Here is a 24,927-nt window from a genome sequence, read left to right as displayed (position 1 = left end):
ACCCTAACTTTGGGAGCAATCTGGAGTGGCGGTTAGAGGAAATAATGGATTACAGAGAAGAGAGCCTGAACATCTTGGAAGTGTTTTGGGCACTCAAAGATATGGAGTTTCTGTCTGTTCAGGAATGGGAGCTGGAGATCGCCTACAGATGGCTGCTAGACAATGCTCAGCGCCAGGGCTGGGCTCCCTTTGCCTGGGAATATCCAGAAGTACCAGCTGACAAGTCCGGAAATCCTGGCTGAAGAGTCAGCAATGTGGCACAGTAACAGTGTGCTTTGCTCACCTGCAACCACACCTGTGGCAATTCCAGAGGCCCACGGCGATAAGGAAGCGGTATTCTTGACAAAAGCACACTGTGGGGTCGTAGTTGCGGTACATTGGTGGCAGCAGTGGGACGGAAGCCCACAGGCACATTGTGAGTTCACAGTTCCGTTACACAGAACTAGTAGTCCAGACTAATTTATATCTGCCCTATGTTAACATTAAAACAAAAATTCTCCTGCGCTTGGGTGGTGTGTAATGAAGGATAAGTATTCTTATATGGTCTTGGTATGCACCACTCTAGATCTTGCTGCCCCATCAGGACCAAGGATATCCAAAAATACACTGAAAGACAACAAAAGAAGGCGCACCGAGCTTGTGCATTACCACTAAAGGTTTATTATGATCCAAAGACAACACACATTATACTCAAAGGAGTGATATAGCACATAAAAACACAATGGAACCAGTCGTTTCCAAAATATCCAGGGAACCCCTGTACTGGATGACGTGTTGGTGTCAGCAACTGTATGGCTGGGCTGACGCGTTTCAAGGGAGGACCCTCTTCCTCAGAGCCAAAACGTGCTACTGAACTGTTTCATTTGCAAGACTACTTAACACCTTGCAAATGAAACAGTTCAGTAGCACGTTTTGGCTCTGAGGAAGAGGGTCCTCCCTTGAAACGTGTCAGATAAGCCATACAGTTGCTGACACCAACACGTTATCCAGTACAGGGATTCCCTGGATATTTGTGAGACGACCGGTTCCATTGTGTTATGTGCTATATCATCACTCGTTTGGGAGTATAATGTGTGTGTGGTCTTTGGATCATGATAAACCTTTTTTAGTGGGAATGCACAAGGTTGGTGCACCCTTCTTTTGTTGTTGTCTTTCTATGTTAACATTACACATTAAGGGCCCTTTCACACTGCTCTGTAGCAAGACCGTGGTACAAATGCATATGCTTTTTCATCGTGATTTTGCTGTGTTTCAAATGCATTTCCAGTGCGTTTTTGGGTTGCCTGCACCTGTGAAAAAAAAAAAAAAAAAAAAAAAAATTGACATGCGACTCAAAAATGCACCAAAAAACGCAAATCGTAGTGTGTATTTATCACGTTTTCTATTAATTTTAATGGGAGGCTGTGTTTTTGGTGCAGTTTTGAAAACTGCACCAAAGCTGCAGCATGCAGTAAAAATGCATGAGTGTGAAATGGCCTAAAGCCTTCAGCTGCTGAAATGCCTTTTATTTTTAAAGCCTCAAAAACGATCCATAGTGAAAAACTGCATAAATGTGATCTTAGATCACAGTACATCTAGGAAAATTAAACAAACAACTTTGTTTAAAGTCTGTACATCAGTTTAATGTTGGTCGATAATATTTATATTTAACAGTTGCCAGTGAGATAGAAGATCTGTCAGTGGTTCACATCTAGTCAATATTTTCCAAACCCTAAAAGAGAAAAAAAGACAAGAGTTAATCACTGAATGCCGATTGCCTAAATGTTCTTACATTTGTTTTTGCACAGTATAGAGCAGATTTCCAGGTATGATCTTTCTTGCATACTTACATTGGTCCAGCTTGGCACAAAGCAAGTATGGATATCTCATAGCTGAGGGATTGTTGGGGAAGCTAACAAACACTGTCGTAGTTGGGGCTACTACTATAGTAATAGCCACGAAATTCTGGGTCCTGTGCAGAGTGGCTTCCCCCCTGCACAAAGACCACAGAGGATCACTTGGTCAGCGCCGTTTCACCATTCATGGACCACTATTTTTTGTTTTATTCAATACAAGACATTTTCTGATTGGATGAGGTGGAGAGGAGAGGCTCCACCTCAGCCAATCAGAAGATACCTTGTATTTTTTAAAAAAAATACAAGGTGTTCTGTGAATGACAGCAGTGCCGAGCAAGAGACCTCTGTGTTCAGTGTGCAGACTAAAAGCCTCTTAGCACAGGACCCCGAGGACCACTGCGACCACTGTAGTAGTGATGACTACGACAACAATTGGCAGCTTCCCCAAAGATCCCTCAGGTATGAAATATGCATACTTCATTGGTCCGATTTAAATATGCAATAAAGATCATAGCTGGAAGAGTTCTGCTTTAGGCTTCATTCAAATGGACATAGTACAGTGTACACACATGCAGGGGCCTTGTTCCCCCACACTTGGATGCACAGGTATTCTACAGCACAGAGGGCCGCGTTTACCCGCACGGTGATACACCGATCCTGCTCATGTCAATTGGGATGCAGTGGCTGCACAGACACAGCTGCTGATCCCAATATGGCATTTGTGCAGGTGCATGGCCCCAAAGGCACAGTCTGCATTGAGGGACCATGCACAGATATCAAACTGGGAGAAGCGGCTGTGTCCGTGCAGCCGTTGCATCCCAACTGACATGAACAGGACTGCCTGCACAGGGATGCAGGAAACACCATGTGGGTAAACATGGCCCTCTATGCTGAAGTACCGCACATGAACGAGGCCTTAAACTAAAATAAGGTATCGGAGTATAAATGACCGTATCACCAATTTGCTTTACATGTACAACCCCAATTCCCAAAAAGTTTGGACGCTGTATAAAAAATCTACATAAAAACAGAATGCAATCATTTTCAAATCTCATAAACCCATATTTTATGCACAGTAGAAAATAGAAAACATATCAAAATGTTTAAAACTGAGAAAATGTAACATTAAGAAAAAAAATTAAGTTCATTTTGAAATTAATGGCAGCAACACGTCTTAAAAAAGTTGGGACAGGGCCATGTTTACCACGGTGTAATATCCCCTCTTCTTTTAACAACACTGTAAATGTCTGGGAAGGAGACCAGCTGCTGGAGTTTTGGGAGAGTTAGGTTGTCCTATTCTTGCCTGATATAGGATTCTAACTGTTTAAAAATCCTGCATCTTTGTCATATTTTTCATTTTAAGATGCGCCAAATATTTTCAATTGGTGAAAGGACTGGACTGCAGGCAGGTCAGTTCAGCACCTGGACTCTTCTACTAGGAAGTCAAGCTGTTGTCATAGATGCAGTATGTATTTAGCAATACCCTGCTACAATATGCAAGGCCTTCCCTGAAAACACAGTCGCCTGGAAAGGAGCATATGCTACTCTAAAATCTGGATAGATCATTCAGCATTGATGGTGCCCTTTCAGATGTGCAAACTGCCCATTCCATACCCACTAATTCCCCCTATACCATCAGAGATGCAGGCTTTTGAACGGGTATAAGGAATAAGTCCTGCAAGCGACCCTGAGGCTCTAAATCGATCAGTTATTTGTCGCAGACACTCCACTTCTCATAATGTGTGCAAAGTGCAAAAGGCCAATAAACAAAGTCCAAAATGTAATCCTAAAGTGATCTGTGCTCCCAGAGAGAAGTGACCAGAGTGTCACAGTGGACAGCCAGCCGTGCACCCCCTTGTGAATGGGTGCTCACCTCAAATCCTTAAAAAGAGTGCATAGATAGTTATCCCAAAGATATCATCCATCCATATCCTTCAGGGCACCTCTCATTCACAGGAGTTGCAGCGTCAATCAATGCAGTATATATGCAAACAAAAAGACTTGCAATAGTGTATGAAATCCTTAAACAATCAGCTTTTATTAAATAAAGGTGGATAAATCTCACCCACATTTGTAGGTGCAACACATGCACTTGGACAATAGCATCAAGTAAATGGTGGAAATCGTGGTGGTATAGTGGGAGAGACTGCACAGCGCCGCCGGTCTCCACAGCGTGAGCCGTTGGCTGACAGCCTCACCTAGACAATAGTGTAGCGCTCTGTCCGTCCTTGCCCTTCCCCTTCCCCTACGCGTGACGACACAGGGCTCATGTGTCTTCCTCATGGGGATATATATTTTCTCTTTTCTATGAGTATTATATTATATTTACCACTTTATTGGCACTTTAATATTATGTCACATATAAATATTCTGGGTTTTTAATAATTTAAGCACAAATTAATTAATTTAATATTTTTTTATTTGCGCAACACTATATATTTATTTCAATTAGGCTTTTGAACGGATCACTGATAAGCTGGAAGGCCCCTCTCCTATTTAGTCCAGAAGAGGTGGTGCCCATGGTTACCAAAAAGAATTTCAAATTTCAATTCGTCTGACCACAGAACAGTTTTTCACTTTGCAACAGACCATTTTAAATGAGTTTTGGCTCATAAGGTGGAATTTCATGTTTAGATATGTCTTCTTTGCAAGATAGCACTTTCATTGCCATTTTTGGATGGCACAGCAAACGGTGTTCAAAGAGAGATTTTTGGAAGTACTCCTGATTCCATGCAGTAATGTCAATCACAGAATCATGCCGGTTTTCATTGCAGTGCCAACTGAGGGCCCAAAGATCACGGGCAAAAAATATTGTGTTTCAGCCTTGTCCCTTGTGCACAGAGATTTATCCAGATTCTCTGAATCTTTTGATGAAAGTATGCTCTATAAATGAGGTTACTGTATGTTAAAAGTCTTTGCATTCTTTTTACATTGAAGAACATTATTCTGAAATTGTTTGACAATTTTTAGACGCAGCTTTTGGTTAACCTCTGTCCATTTTTACTCCTGAGACACTTGGACTCTCCAAGATGCTTTTTATACACACATTCATGTTACTGGCCAATGAACCCAATTATTTGCAAAGTATGTTCTTCCAGCTCTTCTTGGTTAGTAGAAATTTGCCAGCTTTTTGTTACCCTGCCCAAACTTTGACACACGTTGCTGCCATCAATTTTAAAATTACCTTAAATGGTAATTATTCTCAGTTTAACACATGTGACACGTTTTCTATTGTAAATAATATATGAGTTTATGAGATATTCAAAATTCTTGCATTCTGTTTTTATGTAGATTTTACACAGCGCCCCAACTTTTTTGGAATTGGGGTTGTAGCTCTTATAGGCCAGCAAATTCGGCCTCAAAAGTCTTGGTTTACAGAAAATCGCAACGTAAAACACAACCAATTACATAACATGATGCCATGCAGATATCTCTCAACGTCAACTGCACTGCGTTACTAAGCAGACATGGCTCCCTAAGAAGCCACTATTTGAACAAAATATTCAGGGGGCTCCTGGTCATAGGCAATTTAGGAATAGCAAGCTAACAATACTGGTAAACACCTGCTGGGACCAGCTTTAACCCTAATGGTTTGCTTTTCTTAGATTATCTGACAGGAGTACAATAAAATATAAGCTATAGGTTAGGCGGAGCATTGCGGTAATGTCAGCATGCCGGATCATACGGGCGGCGGTGGCTTGTTCTTTGATGATGCAATTATATCCCTTGTTTGTGAGTATTTTACTGTTTTTTTTTTTTTTTTTTTACGGAAATTAGGTATAAAACTGCAACACTGTGGATTCTCCTTTTTTCTTCTTCCATACGAGACCATCTTGAGTTTATATACTGTGATGGACTGATGTTTTTTTTCGACCTCACTAACTATGTAAACATCAGGGTTTCTTAGCTCAATAATAATGCCAAAACAGTGCCAGATATAGTTTTCAGGGCTTTCCTGTCCACTTCTTTTAAAGGAACATCAAAAAAACTTCACACAGGGAGTTCTCACCATCACTGCAAAACATAATGTTCAGCCTCCTCAGCTCTGCGTCTTCCTTACAGCTTCCTAGAGGTTTCGGTCCCTCTTGTACTATCTCTGTACAGCTCCCTAGCTGTGTCTTCGGTCTCACATGGACTCTCTTGTCCCTCATGGACTTCCTCTCAGGCTTGGGCCTTCCTCTGTCCCAACCTAGACATCTTGATGCCTGGCAGCACCTCACACACACACACTGACCTCTCTTCCGGAGGGTGGGGCTCTGAGCTCTAACTTATATATATATATATATATATATATGTGTGTGTTATACAGCACAAAGCTGCATTATTAGTGTGCTTGCTACCAAGCCATTTTAAACAGTAGCACGGGTCACCCTGCGACAATACTCATCTGTGAGAAGTTCAAGCTATATGTTAATGGCTTTCCCCCTCCCCACTCTTGTCTCATTCCCCTTCCCCCCCCCCCCCATTTCCCAGTTCCACTTGCCGCCTCTCTTCACCCCCCCTTCCCCTTCTTTCGCTGTCTCCCCCCCCTTTTCTATTCCTTCCAGTCCCCCCCCCCCCCTACCTCCTTGCCCTTTCCCTCCCCCCCCCCCCTTTTCCCTTTCCCCCTTCTCTTGTCCACTTTTCTTTTACCTTTTTTTAATACTAAATTTGAATTTAATTTCCTATTGTTACTTCACCATTATCAGTGTTTCCCATGTCCGTCGGTGAGAGTTTTTGGTGGCTTACCCGCTAGAGGGGTTGTGATCCATGCTGTCTCCAGGTGAGCCCAAACCTTTCCCCACATTTGCGATGTACAAGTTAGTGCCGGTTCACACTTCCGCGTGTGCGGCGATCGCATGTAATATCGGAGCGCACTGCTCCTTCATTAAATGCGATCGGATGTGCAGTGCGAATTCAGCCATACACTTTGTATGGCTAAATTCGCACTGCACCCGCACAAAAGTCGCACATGAGGCATTTTTTCAGCCGCATCAGGATCGGATTGCACAGTGGTTCACACTTGTGCGATCCGATCCTGTGCGAACTGTCAGATCGCACTGCGATATGCGATCAAACTGGGGGGGGTCGTTAACATTTCATTGGCACCCCCAGCGTATCGCATATGCCAGTGTGAACTGCCAGATGTGCGTTTGCGATGCGGAACAGGCTGCGAATTCGCAGCCTTCCCGCATCGCACAAGTGTGACCCGGCACTAATGCTATATCATTGTATAATTGTGATTTATTGTTCTGAGATTTTTGTTCATCTTTTTAAAAAAATATTTACTTGTTAGTATTAACTTCTGCAGAGTGCATTCATATCCTCCTGAAGAAGCGGTTCATCCATGAAACATGTAGAGGAATGCACGCCTGAACATTATATGACATACCCTGCTTTTCAGCTATTCACTTTTGAAGCTATGTATTGATGATAGACTTCGGTGCTTTTTAATGTGTATTGTTTTTGAATAAAATTTGATATAAAAACTTTCTATGTGAAGTATCTATTAGTGAAGATGGTACCTTAAAAATTCCGTTCATTTCCCCTTTCCCTGGGACTGTTTTTGTGGGGAAAACGGCCCTCCCTCCTTTTCAACCCCGTTTTATTAGTCAATTTGGGATGTCGGTACCCTTGTTGTATTTCAGGCTTAACATTATTAACTCTACATGAGTGACCTTACATAGGGGCACTCAGCCAAAATTGCCGGCAGAGGAACCCAAAATAGAAGAATCATCTCTTTTCTTTGTAAGACGACTGTTCAGAGCAAGTATAACAAGTTTTTCATTTTAAAGGAAAAAAAGAAAAATGCAAGTTATACTATCACTTTAACCACTTGCCTACAGTGCACTTTCACCCCCTTCCTGCCCAGGCCAATTTTCAGCTTTCAGTGCTGTCACACTTTTAAACAACAATTGCGCGGTCATGCTACACTGTAGTACCCATATGAAATTGTTACCATTTTTTTCACACAACTAGAGCTTTCTTTTGGTGGTATTTAATCACCTCTGGGTTTTTTTTATTTCTTACAAAAAAAAAAAAAGACAGAATTTTTTTTTTTTTTTTTTCCAAAAAAGTTTTTTCTTATTTTATGTGAGTAAATGTTGAAAATAAATAATTTTTCTCCTTCACTGATGTGCGCTGATGAGGTGGCACTGATGAGGAGGTACTAATATGCCACACTGATGAGCACTGAGTGGGGACACTGACGGGTGGCACTGATGAGCAGCACCATCAGTGTCCACAATCAGTGCCCATAGTGCTGCCAGTCAGTGCCTAGATAAGCAGGAACTGACTGGCAGCACTATGGGCACTGATGGTGGGAACTGATGGTGGGCAGTAATTGGCACTTTATTTACATTTTGTGTAATCAGGGCACTGATGATCAGTGCCCTGATTACTTGTACTTGTCTCCCCTATAAGGAGGAGCCGCTGATCGACTCTCCTCTCCTCACACTCTAAAAGTGTGAGGCGAGGAGAGCCGAATAACAGCACTTCCTCATTTACATGTGACCAGCTGTGATTGGACACACATGGGTAAAGAGTCATGTCATTGACTCTTTACCGAGATCGGGGTCGCGCCGTGTCCTAGCAACATGGCGCGGCCATGATCGCCGCTCCGGGGGCGCGTGAGGGAGGCTGTTCTGGTACACCGTCATATGACGGCGTCCCAGAACAATAGCTGCACCGCTCCGCCGTCATTTGATGGCGAGCGGGTAGCAAGTGGTTACGTCCCCCCCCATGCCTTGAATTTTACTTTAACTTGTAATATACAGAGCTGAAAGTTTTATGTTATAATGCATACAGCAGCAAGGATTACCTTTGAATTGAACCACTCCTGTTTTCCAGAAACTCTCCTGTCCCTCTCCATAAGGTACCATTGGTATGGATACCGAGCAACTCTCTTGTCCTGTACAAGAAAAAAAAAAAAACAATACAAGTAAATTCATAATAAAGAAACCCCAAAATATCATACTCAGAAATAACCACAATCAATACTGTATATAGCTATGCTCTTATTGGCCACAAAAGCAACTGCGTTTAAAAGGTGTATTTTTAAAGCTGGCAAAAGGCGGAGCGATTCTCTTTCCTGCAACCACGGGTTGCGAGGGGGGGCAAGGGGAGACGTACCTGCTGGGAGAACATAATGATTATTGCTGGTGGCTATAGCTGCCAGCAATAATCGCATGAAAAATCTGACCGGCTGGTTGTACCAAAGTTGATCGATCAATCAGCCTGCTCACACATGGTTCAAATCTCGGCCAGTCCCTGCTGAACCAGCAGTGATTCGAACCAACTATGGCCAGCTTAAAAGGTATATACAGTACACATGTCTGCAAGAGGGCCATACAATATACATTCACCTGTGACTCCCAGGCAGAAAATGACACCTGAATGAACACTGTATGTCCCTCTTGAGTCTGTGTGCACGCATCCTAAAACCTGCCTTCAACGAACAAACCTGTAAGGCACTCCGTGAGCAACATGGAACTTGTGACTTCTCCTTTACGTTTCATATATTAAACTTGCCTTAAGGGTGAACTCCCATCAGCAGCTGCTGTGTGGGGTCCGGCAGTGCTAATGTGCCAGTGTTTACAGCAGTGCCAGTCTAGGAACATCGCACACAAGCCACTGCAACACAGTGGCACACAGGAGACAGGGCACTTTGGCTGGTCATGTGGTGGGACTGTGCTCAAATTGCCGGCCAATGCAGTCCCCCACCACATCTAGTGTGAATCTACCCTGAAGCTGATCTCCAGCCTTTCCTTCAGTCTTTCACAGATGGACAGGTTCCTATCCTGTACTGAAATTGCTTGCTCTGATTTCACGGTCACTGACAGCTTCCTACAGTGTGCATTAGAAGCTGCGAGTCAGAGAGACCCTGGCTCATTTCCAGGCTGGAAGACATCCAGCATCATCTAGTTCTTTCCTCCCTGGCCTTACTGTTCCATTCCAAACCCTTTCATTCATTTACTGCAAAAAGACAAAATAATGTTCCCAAAAATGGCCCTGCCTTAGTTCAAAGAGTTCCCTAAATACTAAAGGTACATCTCACACAGTGACCATTGGACAGAGCCAATGCATATGAAAAAAGGGGAGTGAGGTGAAAGACTGTAGTCTACCAACCGCACAAGAGACCAACTAAGGGCACTGAGGAGACAAAAATATGTAAAAAAGTATGAAGTTTATTGGGCACGTGTGCCTGAAAAAAGACAGGGTGATACAAGAGACAACCTGTGGCACAACAAAACAATAAAACCAGTTAAAACCCACAAACACACATGTGCTGAATTGCCCTGGACTTAATGAACTATGAGCGCTCGGAAGTTTCAATGTGTACAGGTGAGCTTAAACGGGCCTATTCAGTAAGGCCTCCAGATGCTTCTAATTGCACAATGTCCCAATGTATGGAGAAATGCAGCTGATTACCAACTGTGCACTAGAACTGAATAGTGGGCTAAAACCTGTGCTAGCTGATACATTGAAACCTCCAAGTGATACTTATTGCACAATGTCCCGATATGTAGCAGATTCCCGACAAGATACTCAAACATTGTATGGAAACAAATTAAGATGACTCCGGTTAAGTGTGAAAACTGTGGTACTGAGTCCTGATGGAAATGAACATGCAACAAGTGTATATATATATATATATATATATATATATATATATATATATATATATATATATATATATATATATATATATATATATATATATATATATATATATATATACACACACACACACATATACACACACACACACACACATAAACACGTGGTGCCACAATGATTGTGGGCTGAAATATACGGGCCCGTATGTTCAAATTGTAGAACAGGATGGGAAACCTTATGTCCAAAACCTCAGGAAAGATGATATGGCCACAGTATTATCCTCTATTAGAGTAAATCCAGTACTTGCTGTGTTGGAGATTAAGTACTTGGTACCCGGTGTGGAGATGGTAGTGGCCGTTACAGCTGTTCACAGCCAGATCTTAAGGTCACAGGTTGCCGCTGTATATCGAGATGGTCCCAAAGTGGGGTATGCGAATCCAGCTGCTGAATCAAGGGCAATGGCTGCCTTTCATTCATTTAGCCCAGGTTTACACTGGGGCCGTTTTGAAATCATACAAGTTCAGCTGAACTTGTACGATTTCAAGCTTGCATTTCAGTCCAACTTCGGGGGTGATTTTCCAGACATCGGTGCGGGTTCCTGCACAGATGTCTATGAAAATGCTCCCCACCCCACAAAAAAAAAAAAAAAAATCATCAAAAGTAGTACAGAAACGACTTTAGGGAATCGGTGTGGAGGCGCAAAGTCGGCGTTGCAGCGATTCCGACAGTGCCATTGCCAGCAATTGCCTCAGATTTGACATGTCAAATAAGACCAATGTGAAAGTGGGCTTCATTTCCGTTCTTTCAATCATAGAGCTCAGCATCACATGTAGGCTATACCTGGGACAGTCTGTAGAAGAACTCAGACTCCTTTAGATTAACACCCACCCAATAAAGTATTTTGGTATTTGCATAACCCTTCCCAAGGACCAGCCTACTGCTTGTATCAGTGAGAAGAGCTCTTAAAGTGATTGTAAAGTCTTGTTTAAAAAAAAAAAAAAAAACCCACACACGTTATACTTACCTCCCCTGTGTAACTGTTTTGCACAGGGCAGCCTGGATACTCCTCTTCCCGGGTCCCTCTTTGCTGCTCCTGTCCTCTCTTCAGTCAAGTGCCCTCCCAGCAAGCAGCTTGCTATGGGGGCATTAGACACAGGGCTACCGTTCGACCCACCCCCTCTCTCCTAAATGCCTGACTGACTTTGATTGACAGCCAATGGCTGCGGCTGCTGTGCGTAAGCCAATCAGGAAGGAGAGTCCTGGATGGCCGAGAGACTCATGGACATCGCTGGAGATGGGGGTTCAGGGAAGTATTAGTGGTGCTGGGGTGGCTGCTACACACAGAAGGCTTTTTATCTTAATGCAGAAGGATAAAACTTCTGCCTTTACAGCTCCTTTAAGAAGAAGTGTAACTACAGATCATGGGGCCCTACAACAAAATTATGATAGAACCCCCAGTGACCTCTCTGCTGTCATTTATTCTAAAGCCAGTTTTGGATAGAGTGGAGAGGGATTGCAACACCTGTCAGTTTTTATTGCTGTCTGTGTCCTCATTAGGGAGATTCACCCTCTCTAGTCGTTTACCATTATTATTGAAATTGAAAGAAAATTCCAAATTATGGGATGTCTCTGGAAAAGTAATAGAGGGGAAATCTTCCAATGAGGACACCAGTTCTGGTGACCTGTGGGGCCCCAAGGCATATGCCGCCCAAAGATGTTGTACATCTACAAGCATCACCCTGGTATCTTTTTCAGCTGGCGATTCTCTTTTGTAAAATTCAGCACTTCTCTTAGTAAAAAGCGCTTTCAGAGGTGGCGGGAGGGGGGTCCCACCAGCCACCTGGTGCTGCCTTCCCAGGCTTTCCTGTCCCACCGGGGAACCCAGGATTACAGCCAGCAGTTTTTCATCAGCTGACCATAGAGATCATCGAGGACCAGAAGGTCTTTGATGGGCTCTATGGTATAGGAAATAAGCATTTTCGTCCCTTCCAGTTTTCCAGATGTAAACAGCACAAGTTTTAAATAGGCAAAAGCATTTGAACACATCGATCTTGGTGTGATCAGATGCTTGTAAGAGCAGAGGAGACATCTTAGATCTTATAGACCCCAGATCTCTCCATAAAGAGTACCTTTCACTGCCTATTGTGGTCATGAGGGATTTATACATTCCTTGTGACAGCAATAAAATAATTAAAAGAAAACCTGTGTAAAAATAAATAAAATTTGAAAGTGCTCCTATCCCCCGTGCTTAACCACTTACCGCAAAGGGACGTAGGACTACGTCGGCAAACTTTGCGGTGTTATACCGGGATGATGCCTCTAGCTAGAGGCACCATCCCGGTACTGTGGTTTAGAGCCGACGGTCCGCTTTCTGTCGGTAACGACCGCTGCGGCTTGGGAGCCGCTCGATCATTACCTGGGTGAGCGGGAGGGGACGTCCCCCGTCCCCCTCCCACGACTTTGCCCGGGCCTCCCGTCCCAATGGGAGACCCGAGCACCCAGCCGGCGCGTCTGGCTGGATAGAGTCCCGACCTAAGCCGGAAGCGGCTTCAATCGGGTCTCCGATGACGTAACCTGGAGGCGGCGTCCATGACGTCACTTCCGGGTTACTCTGCTGCAAAAGGAGACAGATTTAAAAAACAGCTGTATGCAAAAATGCCGTTTTCGGCGTTTTGCATACATGAAAGTGTAGTGGAGGGGTCGAGGGTCTGTTAGACCCGTCGATCCCTCCATAAAGAGTACCAGTCACTGCATATTGGTGTCACAAGGGATGTTTACATTGCCAATTTTAGCCGCCCCAGTTAGCTCACGCACGAAAGAAAACGTATATGGAAGTCGAGCCGCGAATGAAATCATGGTTCAAACCACACATGTGAGGTATCGCCGCGGTCGCCAGAGCAATAATGTAAAAAAAAAAAAAAAAAAAAAAGAGCTACACTCTAAAGCCCCGTACACACGCACAGATCGTCGTCATACAAATGTTCGTCTTTTCTCCCCGGGATGTCGGTGTCTGTTGAAAAGTGCAAAGACAGCACAAGGACAGCACAAGAATTTTGTCCGCAGACTTCAGCTGACTGCAGAAGTGATGTCATGTAATGGTTAACTTTCCCTGTGTTTTTTATTTTCTGAGCATGCCCAGTCTTGCAAATCTGCGGTCTGTCGGCTGATTTCTGTACTGACAGGCGAACAATCGTCCGTTCTGGTGTCCGCAGACAAAAATTTTCATGTTTGCAAGAAAGACTCTTGTCCGCGGATTGTGTGCAGACAGCTGTCGGAGGCACCATACTAACACGCGTACAATCAGCAGATCTTTCGTCCGCCGACGTTTGTATGACGACGATCTGTGCGTGTGTACGGGGCTTAACTCTAAACTGGTAACCGTTAAAAAAATTTTTAAAGCGTCGCCTATTGAGATTTCTATTAACCGTAGTTTGTCGCCATTCCACGGGTGTGTGCAATTTTAAACTGTAACATGTTGGGTATCTATTTACTCGGCGTGACATCATCTTTCACAATATACAAAAAAAATGGGCTAATGGCGTTTTAAAGACCGCTGCACAAATACCACGTGACAAAAAAATATTGCAATGACCGACATTTTATTCTCCAGAGTCTTTGCTAAAAAAAAATGTATATAATGTTTGGGGGCCCTAAGTAGTTTTCTAGGAAAAAATACTGATTTTAACTTGTAAGCAAAAAGTGTCCGAAATAGGGCTGGGGCTTAAGTGGTTAAGCACAAAGGAGAATGCATAGTAGGGGTTTGAAGCACACATGTAAAGTATGCCCATAATTGGTATAGGGAGACCAAGAATTCTAGCACCCCCAGTATTTTTCCTTCTCCCTAGGAATTGCGTTCTTCCTATAGGGTGAAGGGCCAGTCCTGGGTATTACAAGAGAACACACATACAGTTTAGCAGCAGCATGTCCTGCAGGATGTTGGCAGGTGTATGAGCGCAGGAGAGAGGACAATCAGATGGCAATGATGGGATTATAGAGAGCATAAACATATAGTGGGATCCTCTGCCCCCCCCCCCCCCCCCCAATGGGCGAGCCTGCAGTGTCCCGGCTCACCTTTCCATATGCAAGTCGATGAATAAATATGGTGGAGAGTCCAGGGACCATCAAACAGGCGGTCATGATGGCATAGCCTGGCAGAATCTCATACCACATGATGGCAAACGACACCGAGCACTTAAGATCCTCTCTGTACAACAGCAGTCAGCTCAGGGTCATTCTCCGGGACCAGCATGCACAGCGCGGCTAAGCAATATCAGGCAAGGCGGCCATTTTTGAAGTGGGCAAACTCTAAGAGATCCGTTCAAAAGCGGAAAGGGACTGTGCCGCTGCTTGGCCGACGTATCTACGCCTTTACCCATATCAATAATGGCGGCTTATGATCTTTTATACCTCAACACTGCGCGCCATTGACAATAACTAGCCACTAGCACCTTCTAAATCCGAATGTTTAAAAACTGACGTTCTACATTTTTTATTTTTAACGTAATAACGAATAGACACCAAATAACGAATAGACAATTCTCGCGAGACGCATTCTACAGAGAATTCCGCAGCAGGTGACGTCAGCGCGGCCATGTTACGAAGGGAAAAGTTCTTGTGAAGGACAGCTGTGTGTATACAGACGACTTATTCTACAGACACATGGCAGCGAACGCTCGGCGGTGTAGGCCCTGGTGTGGTATCCACGGGGGAACCTGTGTGTTCATGGGGAAGGGGCAGACGTGGTTTGTACGTGGCTCAACAGATGCCACATCCAAGATGGAGGCTATGCATGTCAGCGGTAGTCACGTGACCTAGCTGCTGACCAATCAGAAAGCCGGGCTGGAGATTGCTGGGGAGAAGTAGTCCGCTGGAGTCAGTTTAGTTTTGGCCATCGAGTATTTGTGTCCGCCTCCTTCCCCTCAACGAGTCATGAAGGAAGACAAGGAGAACACTAAGCCCAAGGAGAGGAGAGGGGAGCTGCCCGGGCTGGAGGATGGGGACAAGCCGGAGAAGGTGAAGGAGAAAAGGGAAGTCATGAGCAAGGTGAGGAGGAGGCTCAGGCCTTGCCAGTCACATGGGGGAAATGACATGACACCTATCCCTGAGCGTCCCCTCAGCCAGTGATGTGACAGGAGGGGGGGATGGGTCATAAACACTGAAGACTGGGTCCAGCTGGCAGTCCTTCCCACACACAGCCAGGGCTTCCCTCATAACCACAACATGGAGCAGCTGTAAACACTCTCCCTGAAATCTCCTCTGTGTTCTCATCTCATACTTGGTGACCCTGCCACAAAGGTTCTTGTTCTGGCACTTCCTGTCATGAAGTGACAACTGCCTTCCAATTGCACTTCTGCGTTGTCACGCACTGACATGCCCCTCCCCCTGAAATCTCCTCTGTGTTATTCTCATCTCATACTTAGTGACCCTGCCACAAAGGTTCTTGTTCTGGCACTTCCTGTCATGAAGTGACAACTGCCTTTCAATTGCACTTCTGTGTTGTCACGCACTGACATGCGCCCCCCCCCCCTCCTGAAATCTCTTCTGTGTTCTCATCTCATACTTGGTGATCCTGCCACAAAGGTTCTTGTTCTGGCACTTCCTGTCATGAAGTGACAACTGCCTTCCAATTGCACTTCTGCGTTGTCACGCACTCGCATGCTCCATCCCCCCTGGTTGGAATGATGAGCAGCTGCGGTTGGCATGGCCCACTATTGCCTACGCTGTTAGACCCATACTGAAGGGATACTTAATCTTTTCTCATGTCAGCCTCTGCTCCCCGCATTAAAAGTGCTTTGTGTTGCAGCATGTGATCACCCCCATCTAGCTGTTATTTTACAGTCCCGGTGGGTGGCTCAGACACCTGTTTTTACCCCCCCCCCCCTCCCTGGATGGGTAATCTGAATGAGACCTATTTAATGAGCAGTTGAACCTTATGGTGTGTTTAGGTACTTACAGACCTTCCCAGGTCCAAAATAAATTTTGAGCAGAATTAAATTTGGTTGTAAACCTTAGACGTTATATATGTACAAAGCATATCCCTCTATAGTGTGTACTTGTCTCAATTAAGAGCACTAAGTGCCATTTCTGTCTGCTTCTTTGTTCCTCTTTCATCAATAATCACCTCGGATAAGTATTCCTGACACCAAGAGAAAAATGGTGACAGGGAAGGGAGCTGATTGACAGCCTTAGCTCTGTTCCTGTGTGCTGTGTAAAGGGAGGTGTGTCCCTTCCCTCCAATCAGCTCTCAGACCTCCCCTCACTAATCCCTGCAGTAGGTCTCCGCCCCCTTTTTTTCTGACAGCTCAGATAAGCTTTAAAATTCTGTACTAAACAAATACAACTTATGTAGGAGGATTTGTTTCATCTCTGTGTATCACCTGAGGCCAATCACTTTACTATATATATATATATATAAGGGTTTACAGCCACAACAGCTCAGTATACATTCTAAGACCCCTTTCACACGGGCGTTCCATCTGTCCATTGATGGATGAAAAACTGACAGCAATGCGTTCTCATGGACAAATGGATGTAATCAGATGTCGTCTGTTTACATCCATTTTTTGGCTGTTTCCACACAGCTCTGTTTTTTGTAAATTAAAAAAAAAAAAAAAACAAGCAGGTGAAAAATGACTGTAAATGTATAAGCTAATGGAAACTAAACATAACCAGGGTGGGTAAAAATCAATGATTTAAAAAAAAAAATCTAAATCAGATTTTTGTTTAAGGCCCCTTTCACACAGGCAGACCGTTCAGATCATCGGATGTCAGCGGAGACATGTCCGCTGACATCCGATCCGTCAAACCCTATTTTCCATCCATCCAGCAGATCGGATTTTATGAATAGTGATTATACGGTTCTACTATGGAGGACCGTTGATCATTGTTCCTACACCTCAAGCCACAGCCTATCACAGTTAGAATCACGCCCCTAGGGACACACAACTCCTCCCTCTCAAAAAAGTTAACCCCTTCACTACCAATGTCATTTTACAGTAACAGTGCATATGTATAGCACTGATTACTGTAGTAATGTCACTGGTAACCCCAAAAATGTCAGTCAAGGGTCTGATCTGTCCGCCGCAATGTCGCAGTACAGCAAAAAAATCGCAGATCGCCGCCATTACGCGTTAAAAAAAAACCAACAAAAATGACAAAAATCTTTCCCTTAGTTAGTAAACGCAATAACTTTTGCGTAAACCAATCAAAATACGCTTTTTGAGAATTTTTTTTTTTTTTTTTACCAAACATATGTAGCATAAAACAAATTGGCCTAAAACGTTAAAAATTTTTGATTTTTACATATTGTTTTGGGGAATTTCATATAAAAAAATGTAAAAAATATTGTTATTTTTGCAAAATTGACGCTTTTTTTTTGTTTATAGCGCAAAAAGTAAAAATCGCACAGGTGATCAAATACCACCAAAAGAAAGCTCTGTTTGTGGGAAAAAAAGGACGTCAAATTCGTTTAGGTACAGTGTCGCACGACCGCGCAATTGTCAAAGTCACGCAGTGCCGAATCGCAAAATAGGCCCTGGTCAGGAAGGGGGTAAAATCTTCCGGGGGTTAAGTAGTTAAAAATATAATTTAAATTGAGTTGACTTTAAATCAAGGCTTTTTTCTAGTGATTTAAATCAAATCCACCCTGAACATAACTAAATGAAAGACAGATATTAACTGATGTAAACTGAACCAGTTTTTTCTTAGCAAAAACATGACTAAAAGGGTGAAAAAAAAAATTTCAGCTTTCAGCGCTGTTCCACTTTGAATGACAATTGCGCAGGCATGCAACACTGTACCCATATCCACTTTATTACTCCATTGTGAATGAGGCCGAACCCCACTTTTGTTGAGGTGGGGAAAAACCATCCCTTCTGGGCGATCAATATACATTGCAAGGATTTTAAACAACCAGAAAAAAACGCAATGGCACTGGCACAAAAGGAAGGGTATTGGGACCAAGTGGTTCTGCTGGCGGACAGGTAAAAGACAAAAAGGACATAATATCTACATGCAATGTGAAATCCATAAGAGAATGTCCATAGTAAGCAAGGTCCATATACAGCTCACTTAGGAGGCAGTTCTGTATACAATTGAGAGGGAGCTTGGAGGCAGCTAGGGAAAGAGCACAGGCGCCAAACTAATTGTTACATTTTCAGGATAAGCTTTCAGAGTGTTCTCTAATGGAATGTGTGGCTTGTTTAATTCCAGAGCAGTAAATGCCAGTGTCATAACTGAACTTAGAAGTGAGCTCTGCTGTCCTAGCAGGCCCCAGTATTTTCTTCTGTTTCAGAGGCTTATTGTCCTTTTTTCATCACCAGGAATTTTTTTTTTTCATTTTGCAGGTAGTAATTCGTCGCCTCCCACCAAGTCTTACCAAAGAGCAACTGGAAGAGCATCTGCAGCCTCTGCCAGACCACGATTATTTTGAGTTTTTTGCAAATGACTCCAGGTATTACATTGTATAAGGATTTGTATTATTTTAGTAAAGTGTTAGGTAAACGAGTGTCTAAAAATAAAATTCATTTTATTGTTAAAACAATCAAATTGCTATTAAAACTTAAATATCTGTATGGATTAATTATGTATGTGTGTGTGTGTATATGTATATATATATATATATATATATATATATATATATATATATATATATATATATATATATATATATATATATATATATTATTACAGTGCCTTGCGAAAGCATTCGGCCCCCTTGCACTTTGCGACCTTTTGCCACATTTCAGGCTTCAAACATAAAGATATAAAACTGTAATTTTTTTGTGAAGAATCAACAACAAGTGGGACAATCATGAAATGGAATGAAATTTATTGGATATTTCAAACTTTTTTTAACAAATAAAAAACGGAAAAATTGGGCGTGCAAAATTATTCAGCCCCCTTAAGTTAATACTTTGTAGCGCCACCTTTTGCTGCGATTACAGCTGTAAGTCGCTTGGGGTATGTCTTTATCAGTTTTGCACATCGAGAGACTGAAATTTTTGCCCATTCCTCCTTGCAAAACAGCTTGAGCTCAGTGAGGTTGGATGGAGAGCGTTTGTGAACAGCAGTTTTTAGTTCTTTCCACAGATTCTCGATTGGATTCAGGTCTGGACTTTGACTTGGCCATTCTAACACCTGGATATGTTTATTTGTGAACCATTCCATTGTAGATTTTGCTTTATGTTTTGGATCATTGTCTTGTTGGAAGACAAATCTCCGTCCCAGTCTCAGGTCTTTTGCAGACTCCATCAGGTTTTCTTCCAGAATGGTCCTGTATTTGGCTCCATCCATCTTCCCATCAATTTTTACCCTCTTCCCTGTCCCTGCTGAAGAAAAGCAGGCCCAAACCATGATGCTGCCACCATCATGTTTGACAGTGGGGATGGTGTGTTCAGGGTGATGAGCTGTGTTGCTTTTACGCCAAACATAACATTTTGCATTGTTGCCAAAAAGTTTGATTTTGGTTTCATCTGACCAGAGCACCTTCTTCCACATGTTTGGTGTGTCTCCCAGGTGGCTTGTGGCAAACTTTAAACAACACTTTTTATGGCTATCTTTAAGAAATGGCTTTCTTCTTGCCACTCTTCCATAAAGGCCAGATTTGTGCAGTATACAACTGATTGTTGTCCTATGGACAGAGTCTCCCACCTCAGCTGTAGATCTCTGCAGTTCATCCAGAGTGATCATGGGCCTCTTGGCTGCATCTCTGATCAGTCTTCTCCTTGTATGAGCTGAAAGTTTAGAGGGACGGCCAGGTCTTCGTAGATTTTCAGTGGTCTGATACTCCTTCCATTTCAATATTATCGCTTGCACAGTGCTCCTTGGGATGTTTAAAGCTTGGGAAATCTTTTTGTATCCAAATCCGGCTTTAAACTTCTCCACAACAGTATCTCGGACCTGCCTGGTGTGTTCTTTGTTCTTCATGATGCTCTCTGCGCTTTAAGACCCGGTTCACACTTCTGCGAGTGCCGGGTTCGCATGTAATGTCGGAGCGCACTGCTCCGACATTACATGCGATCAGCTGTGCGGTGCGAGTTTAGCCATACAGTTTGTATGGCTAAATTCGCATCGCACCCGGTGCAAACACGCACAGGAGGCATTTTTGCAGCCGCATCAGGATCGGATCGCACAGCGGTTCACACTTGTGCGATCCCATCCTGTGCGAACTGCACGATCGCACTGCGATATGCGATCAAACTGGGGGTGTCGTTAAGATTACATTGACACCCCCAGCGTATCGCATATGGCAGTGTGAACTGCCGGGGGTGCGTGTGCGATACGGGAAAAGGCTGCGAATTCGCAGCCTTCCCGCATCGCATATATGTGAACCGAGCCTAAACGGACCTCTGAGTCTATCACAGTGCAGGCGCATTTATACGGAGACTTGATTACACACAGGTGGATTCTATTTATCATCATTAGTCATTTAGGTCAACATTGGATCATTCAGAGATCTTCACTGAACTTCTGGAGAGAGTTTGCTGCACTGAAAGTAAAGGGGCTGAATAATTTTGCACGCCCAATTTTTCAGTTTTTTTATTGGTTAACAAAGTTTGAAATATCCAATAAATTTTGTTCCACTTCATGATTGTGTCCCACTTGTTGTTGATTCTTCACGAAAAATTACAGTTTTAAATCGTTATGTTTGAAGCCTGAAATGTGGCAAAAGGTCGCAAAGTTCAAGGGGGCCGAATACTTTTGCAAGGCACTGTATATCTCTATCTATGCCTATCCCGCCTTGATTACTGTTACTCCCTCCTCACTGGCCTACCTCTACACAGGCTATTTCCCCTTCAGTCTTATGCTAGACTTATACGCCTTACTAACTGATCCATGTCTGCTGCCCCTCTCTGCCAATCCTTTCACTGGCTTTCACTATAACATTCAAAATATTACCCACAATGCACAACGCCATCCGCAATACTGCCCCCAGGTACATCACCAACCTCATCTGCAGATATCGCCCAAATCATTCTCTCCGCTCCTCCCAGATATCTTGCTCTCTAGCTCCCTTGTTACCTCCTCCCATGCTTTGCTAAGGACTTTTCCAGAACCTCTCCCATCTTCTAGAAATGTCTGCCATTTCTGCCTTTAGGCGATCCTTGAAAAACGCGTTTATCCAGGGAAGTCTACCTCCCTCCACCTAAAAACTGTACTTTAGTCACCTCCACCAAATCATTCCCTGCAGCTAATACATTTTGTACCACCTCCCTCTCCACCCCCTCCCTTTAGATTGTAAGCTCCATGAACAGGGCCCCCCTATTCATTATTGTTTTGAACTGTGAACTGTAAAAGTGTTGTAGTACTATCCCCCTTTATATTGTGAAGCGCTGGGTAAACTGTGGGTGCTATTTAATAATTATACTCAGTCAGTGAACTTCATTTGCGAAAGTTGCTTAGTGAGGAATTTTATTTATAAGGTTACTGTATATAGTCGATAGTAACCAATTACATTATTTCTTTAAAGCAGACCTTCTGTCAGAAAATGTACTTTTGCTTTGTGTACGGAGTTCATTCTTCTCTCAGTAAGTTGGATAAATGAGGCCCAGAATCTTTCACCCTCATTTACTTAGTTAATTAACTAAGGAATAGCTTGTTTACTTGAAACTGAAAATAAAGGGCAGTTCTAAAAAATTGACAATTTCCACACATTTACCACAGCTTGTATGGCTGGAGTCTTAAAGAGGAGCTCCAGGCTCCTTCAGAAAATATGAAGTCAGCAGCTACAAATACAGTAGCTACTGTGTGCTTTTTTTTTTTTTTTTTTTTTTTAATTAGGACACTTGCATGTCCAGGGATCCTGCTGTGTCTTAACCCCAGCCAGTTTTTCAATTGGCTCTTGGGTGCTGCCGCTGCCGTTTCTTATAAAGGAAACCGGGAGAGCAGCCTTGCAGCTTCACAGCCAGTTACCTATTGTGCATGCGTGAAGTGCCCCTGCACATTGTGAATGGCGGGGGTGGGGCAGGGGTGCAAACTTCCAGGTAAAATGTCTCCTAGAACTGAAAAATGTTTGATCTGTTTTACAGCTTATTTCCTCATATGTACTCAAGGGCATACATTAATTTTAAAAGTCAAGAGGACATTATGTTGTTTAGAGATCGTTTTGATGGCTACGTGTTCATTGATCACAGAGGTAAGATAATTGGTTTTGTTTTTGCATCATATGCTTATAATGTTGTGTCTTACACTAGGGTTGCATAATGGATTTTGTTTTCTGTTACAGGTCAGGAATATACAGCAGTTGTGGAGTTTGCACCTTTTCAAAAAGTAGCTAAAAAGAAAAACAAGAAAAAGGATTCCAAGACTGGCACTATAGAGGAAGGTATGAATGTGCTTGGTTATAGTGGATCAGTACAGAAACCAGAATGGTTTTTTCCTTTTTTTTTTTTTTTTTTTTTTTTCCTCACCAATTAAAAAAAAAAAAAAAAAAAAAACACAAAATGCTAAAATGTGATAGTGTCCACATTAATGTAAATAAATAATTACATTTCAGTTTTTGTAAGTACAAAATTCAAACATTTTGGCTGAACTGAAATTATGGCACATGCTTCCACTGAAGCCCCTTGGGATATGTGATGTAAGTATTCCAGAAGGCTGCCGGCAGCTGGGGCAACATCAAGAAATCTGGAATTGTGGGGCAGATTAGCAAAAAAAAAAAAAAGGACACAAAAAAAATTGTTTGCAAATGTGTAAAAGGGGGGGGGGATGGGGGAGCAGTAAATTTACTGTAAAGTGGATGAAGAGGGTCAAGGTCTGCTTTAAGTGCTTGCTAAAGGCATCACAAATGCAAGCAAACACTTGGTATATGTATGGAACCTTATGTGTAAGTGTGGGAAGCAATGCTAAATCAATACATATGGAGGCTTGTATCTTGAATTGCAGTGCTTTTATAGTGATTGTGCTTTACTGCTCCTTTTCACCATTCTAGTCTGTGTTGGCCAACTCATTGAAAACCGTGCACTCTGTTGTCCGAATAGTTTTTGAGAGAGGAAGTATTTGCATTGTGCCAATGAGGGTTCTCTAGTTGCTAATCTACAAATCTCTATAGTTAAAATGGATGAAAAGCCTAACTAGATCTATTATTAAAAATGTACCCCCCCCCCCCCCCTCCTCCTACCTATCTATCTTGTCTAACCTGTAGTAAAAAGTTCTTACTACTTTTTAATCCACCCTGGTCAGGTGACAGGATTCCGCTGCTCTGGCTCCCGTGTGTCAGTGAGCTGCTGCTGCAGGGGGGATGAGAGAGCGCTGACAACTGCTGGGCAATCACAGCTCCTGTAATTCAGAGCCTTTGTTGAGCGTTCCCTTACACCATGCTGAATTTGTACATGAATTGAATAGAGCAGAATAAAAATAGGTAAGTATACAGAATGGATCTTTTTCATATAGGTTAGGCAGGACAGGTAGGTAGTGGGGGAGGGAACATTTTAAGGAACAGATAAAGTTTTAATTTAAATATAATAACATTGTGAAAGAACAGGCTTGTAAAATAAATGGAAGTCACATTAAAAAAGACTGCCCATTTAAAAATGCTAATGAAATATCTTTATGTAAAAATAATTAATACTCCATTCTCCAGTCTCCTGCTCCTCATGCTACTGAACGTTGTTCTGCTAATGAGGAATTGTTTTCAGGAGACAAAAACTGGAGGAAAAACTGACCATTCCATATCTCCAGTGCCTGCCACTATACTTAATGGGTCCTCTCACTGACCTTTTACATTTTATTTTGCTTAGACATATTTTTTTTTTATCATTTAAAGCGGAACTTTTACATCACAACTTGAAAAAAATGTCTTTTAGCAAGGAACATGCATTCCACAATAATAATTATTCTAACAAAATGACTGCGGTCTGTAAATTGCATGCAGCATTGCTCCTGTTTCTTCTTGCTAGAGGCTGCCATCTTGCTGATGCCAAGAGCCCCTGAACAGCAGTAAATCCTAAAGCGGAACTAAACCCATTGATTTTAATGGTTTCAAAAAACAATTACATTCCTGAAATGCCGGGATTGCGAACTGTCACATTGGTTTGTGTCAAACTGTCAAATGGCTAGTGTCATAACTGATCACATGTGCAGTACCATGGCAGCTGCAGATCAAACAGAAGCAGCATCCTTGGCTGTGGAGGATAGGAGGGTTTAATTCCGCTTTTAAAGCGGTCAGCAGATCGGCCTCTACAAACTCGGCAGTGCCTAAAAATGAAGAGCAATTGAGCATGTGCAGAGTAGGGTTAAAGAGTGTATTACTGGATCTTAAACCGTATAGGCACCTATTTATAAAGTTTTAGATAGCTGTTCCTGCAAATAGGTCCAGCCTAAAGTGGTCTAGCAGAACTTAATTTTCTGACTAAAGTTCCACTTTACATATGATCTTCTAGAGTAAAAATTATTAAATTATTCCTGAATACAGTACATCGAGTTTCTGTAGAAGGGTAGTTGCTGGCTGCAAATACCATGTTCAGTTCAATTCCATTTTATTTATAAATTCCAT

The 24,927-nt window shown here is 42.9% G+C and overlaps 2 protein-coding genes across 2 annotated transcripts in view; one reads left to right on the top strand and one right to left on the bottom strand.

The window, feature by feature from the left end:
• Positions 1-1,596: 1,596 nt before the first annotated feature.
• On the bottom strand, positions 1,597-14,756 carry NDUFA1 (NADH:ubiquinone oxidoreductase subunit A1). The gene is made up of 3 exons (XM_082262551.1): positions 14,505-14,756; positions 8,635-8,724; positions 1,597-1,711 (listed from the first exon to the last, which is right to left on the bottom strand). Exons 1-3 carry the CDS (start codon positions 14,601-14,603, stop codon positions 1,691-1,693), a joined length of 210 nt encoding a protein of 69 aa, XP_082118677.1. The 5' UTR covers positions 14,604-14,756; the 3' UTR covers positions 1,597-1,690.
• A 486-nt stretch (positions 14,757-15,242) lies between these two features.
• UPF3B (UPF3B regulator of nonsense mediated mRNA decay) overlaps positions 15,243-24,927 on the top strand; it is a 43,152-nt gene continuing 33,467 nt past the window's right edge. The window contains exons 1-4 of the mRNA XM_082262689.1: positions 15,243-15,476; positions 18,779-18,885; positions 22,463-22,569; positions 22,660-22,758. Of these exons, the coding sequence (XP_082118815.1) occupies positions 15,363-15,476; positions 18,779-18,885; positions 22,463-22,569; positions 22,660-22,758 (427 nt within the window). The 5' untranslated portion in view covers positions 15,243-15,362. The remainder of the gene's footprint in view (positions 15,477-18,778; positions 18,886-22,462; positions 22,570-22,659; positions 22,759-24,927) is intronic.

This window comes from Pelophylax lessonae, assembly GCF_965119305.1.
Source record: "Pelophylax lessonae genome assembly, chromosome: 7".
NCBI classification, from domain to species: domain Eukaryota; kingdom Metazoa; phylum Chordata; class Amphibia; order Anura; family Ranidae; genus Pelophylax; species Pelophylax lessonae.
This window is presented reverse-complemented; position numbering and strand designations above follow the sequence as displayed.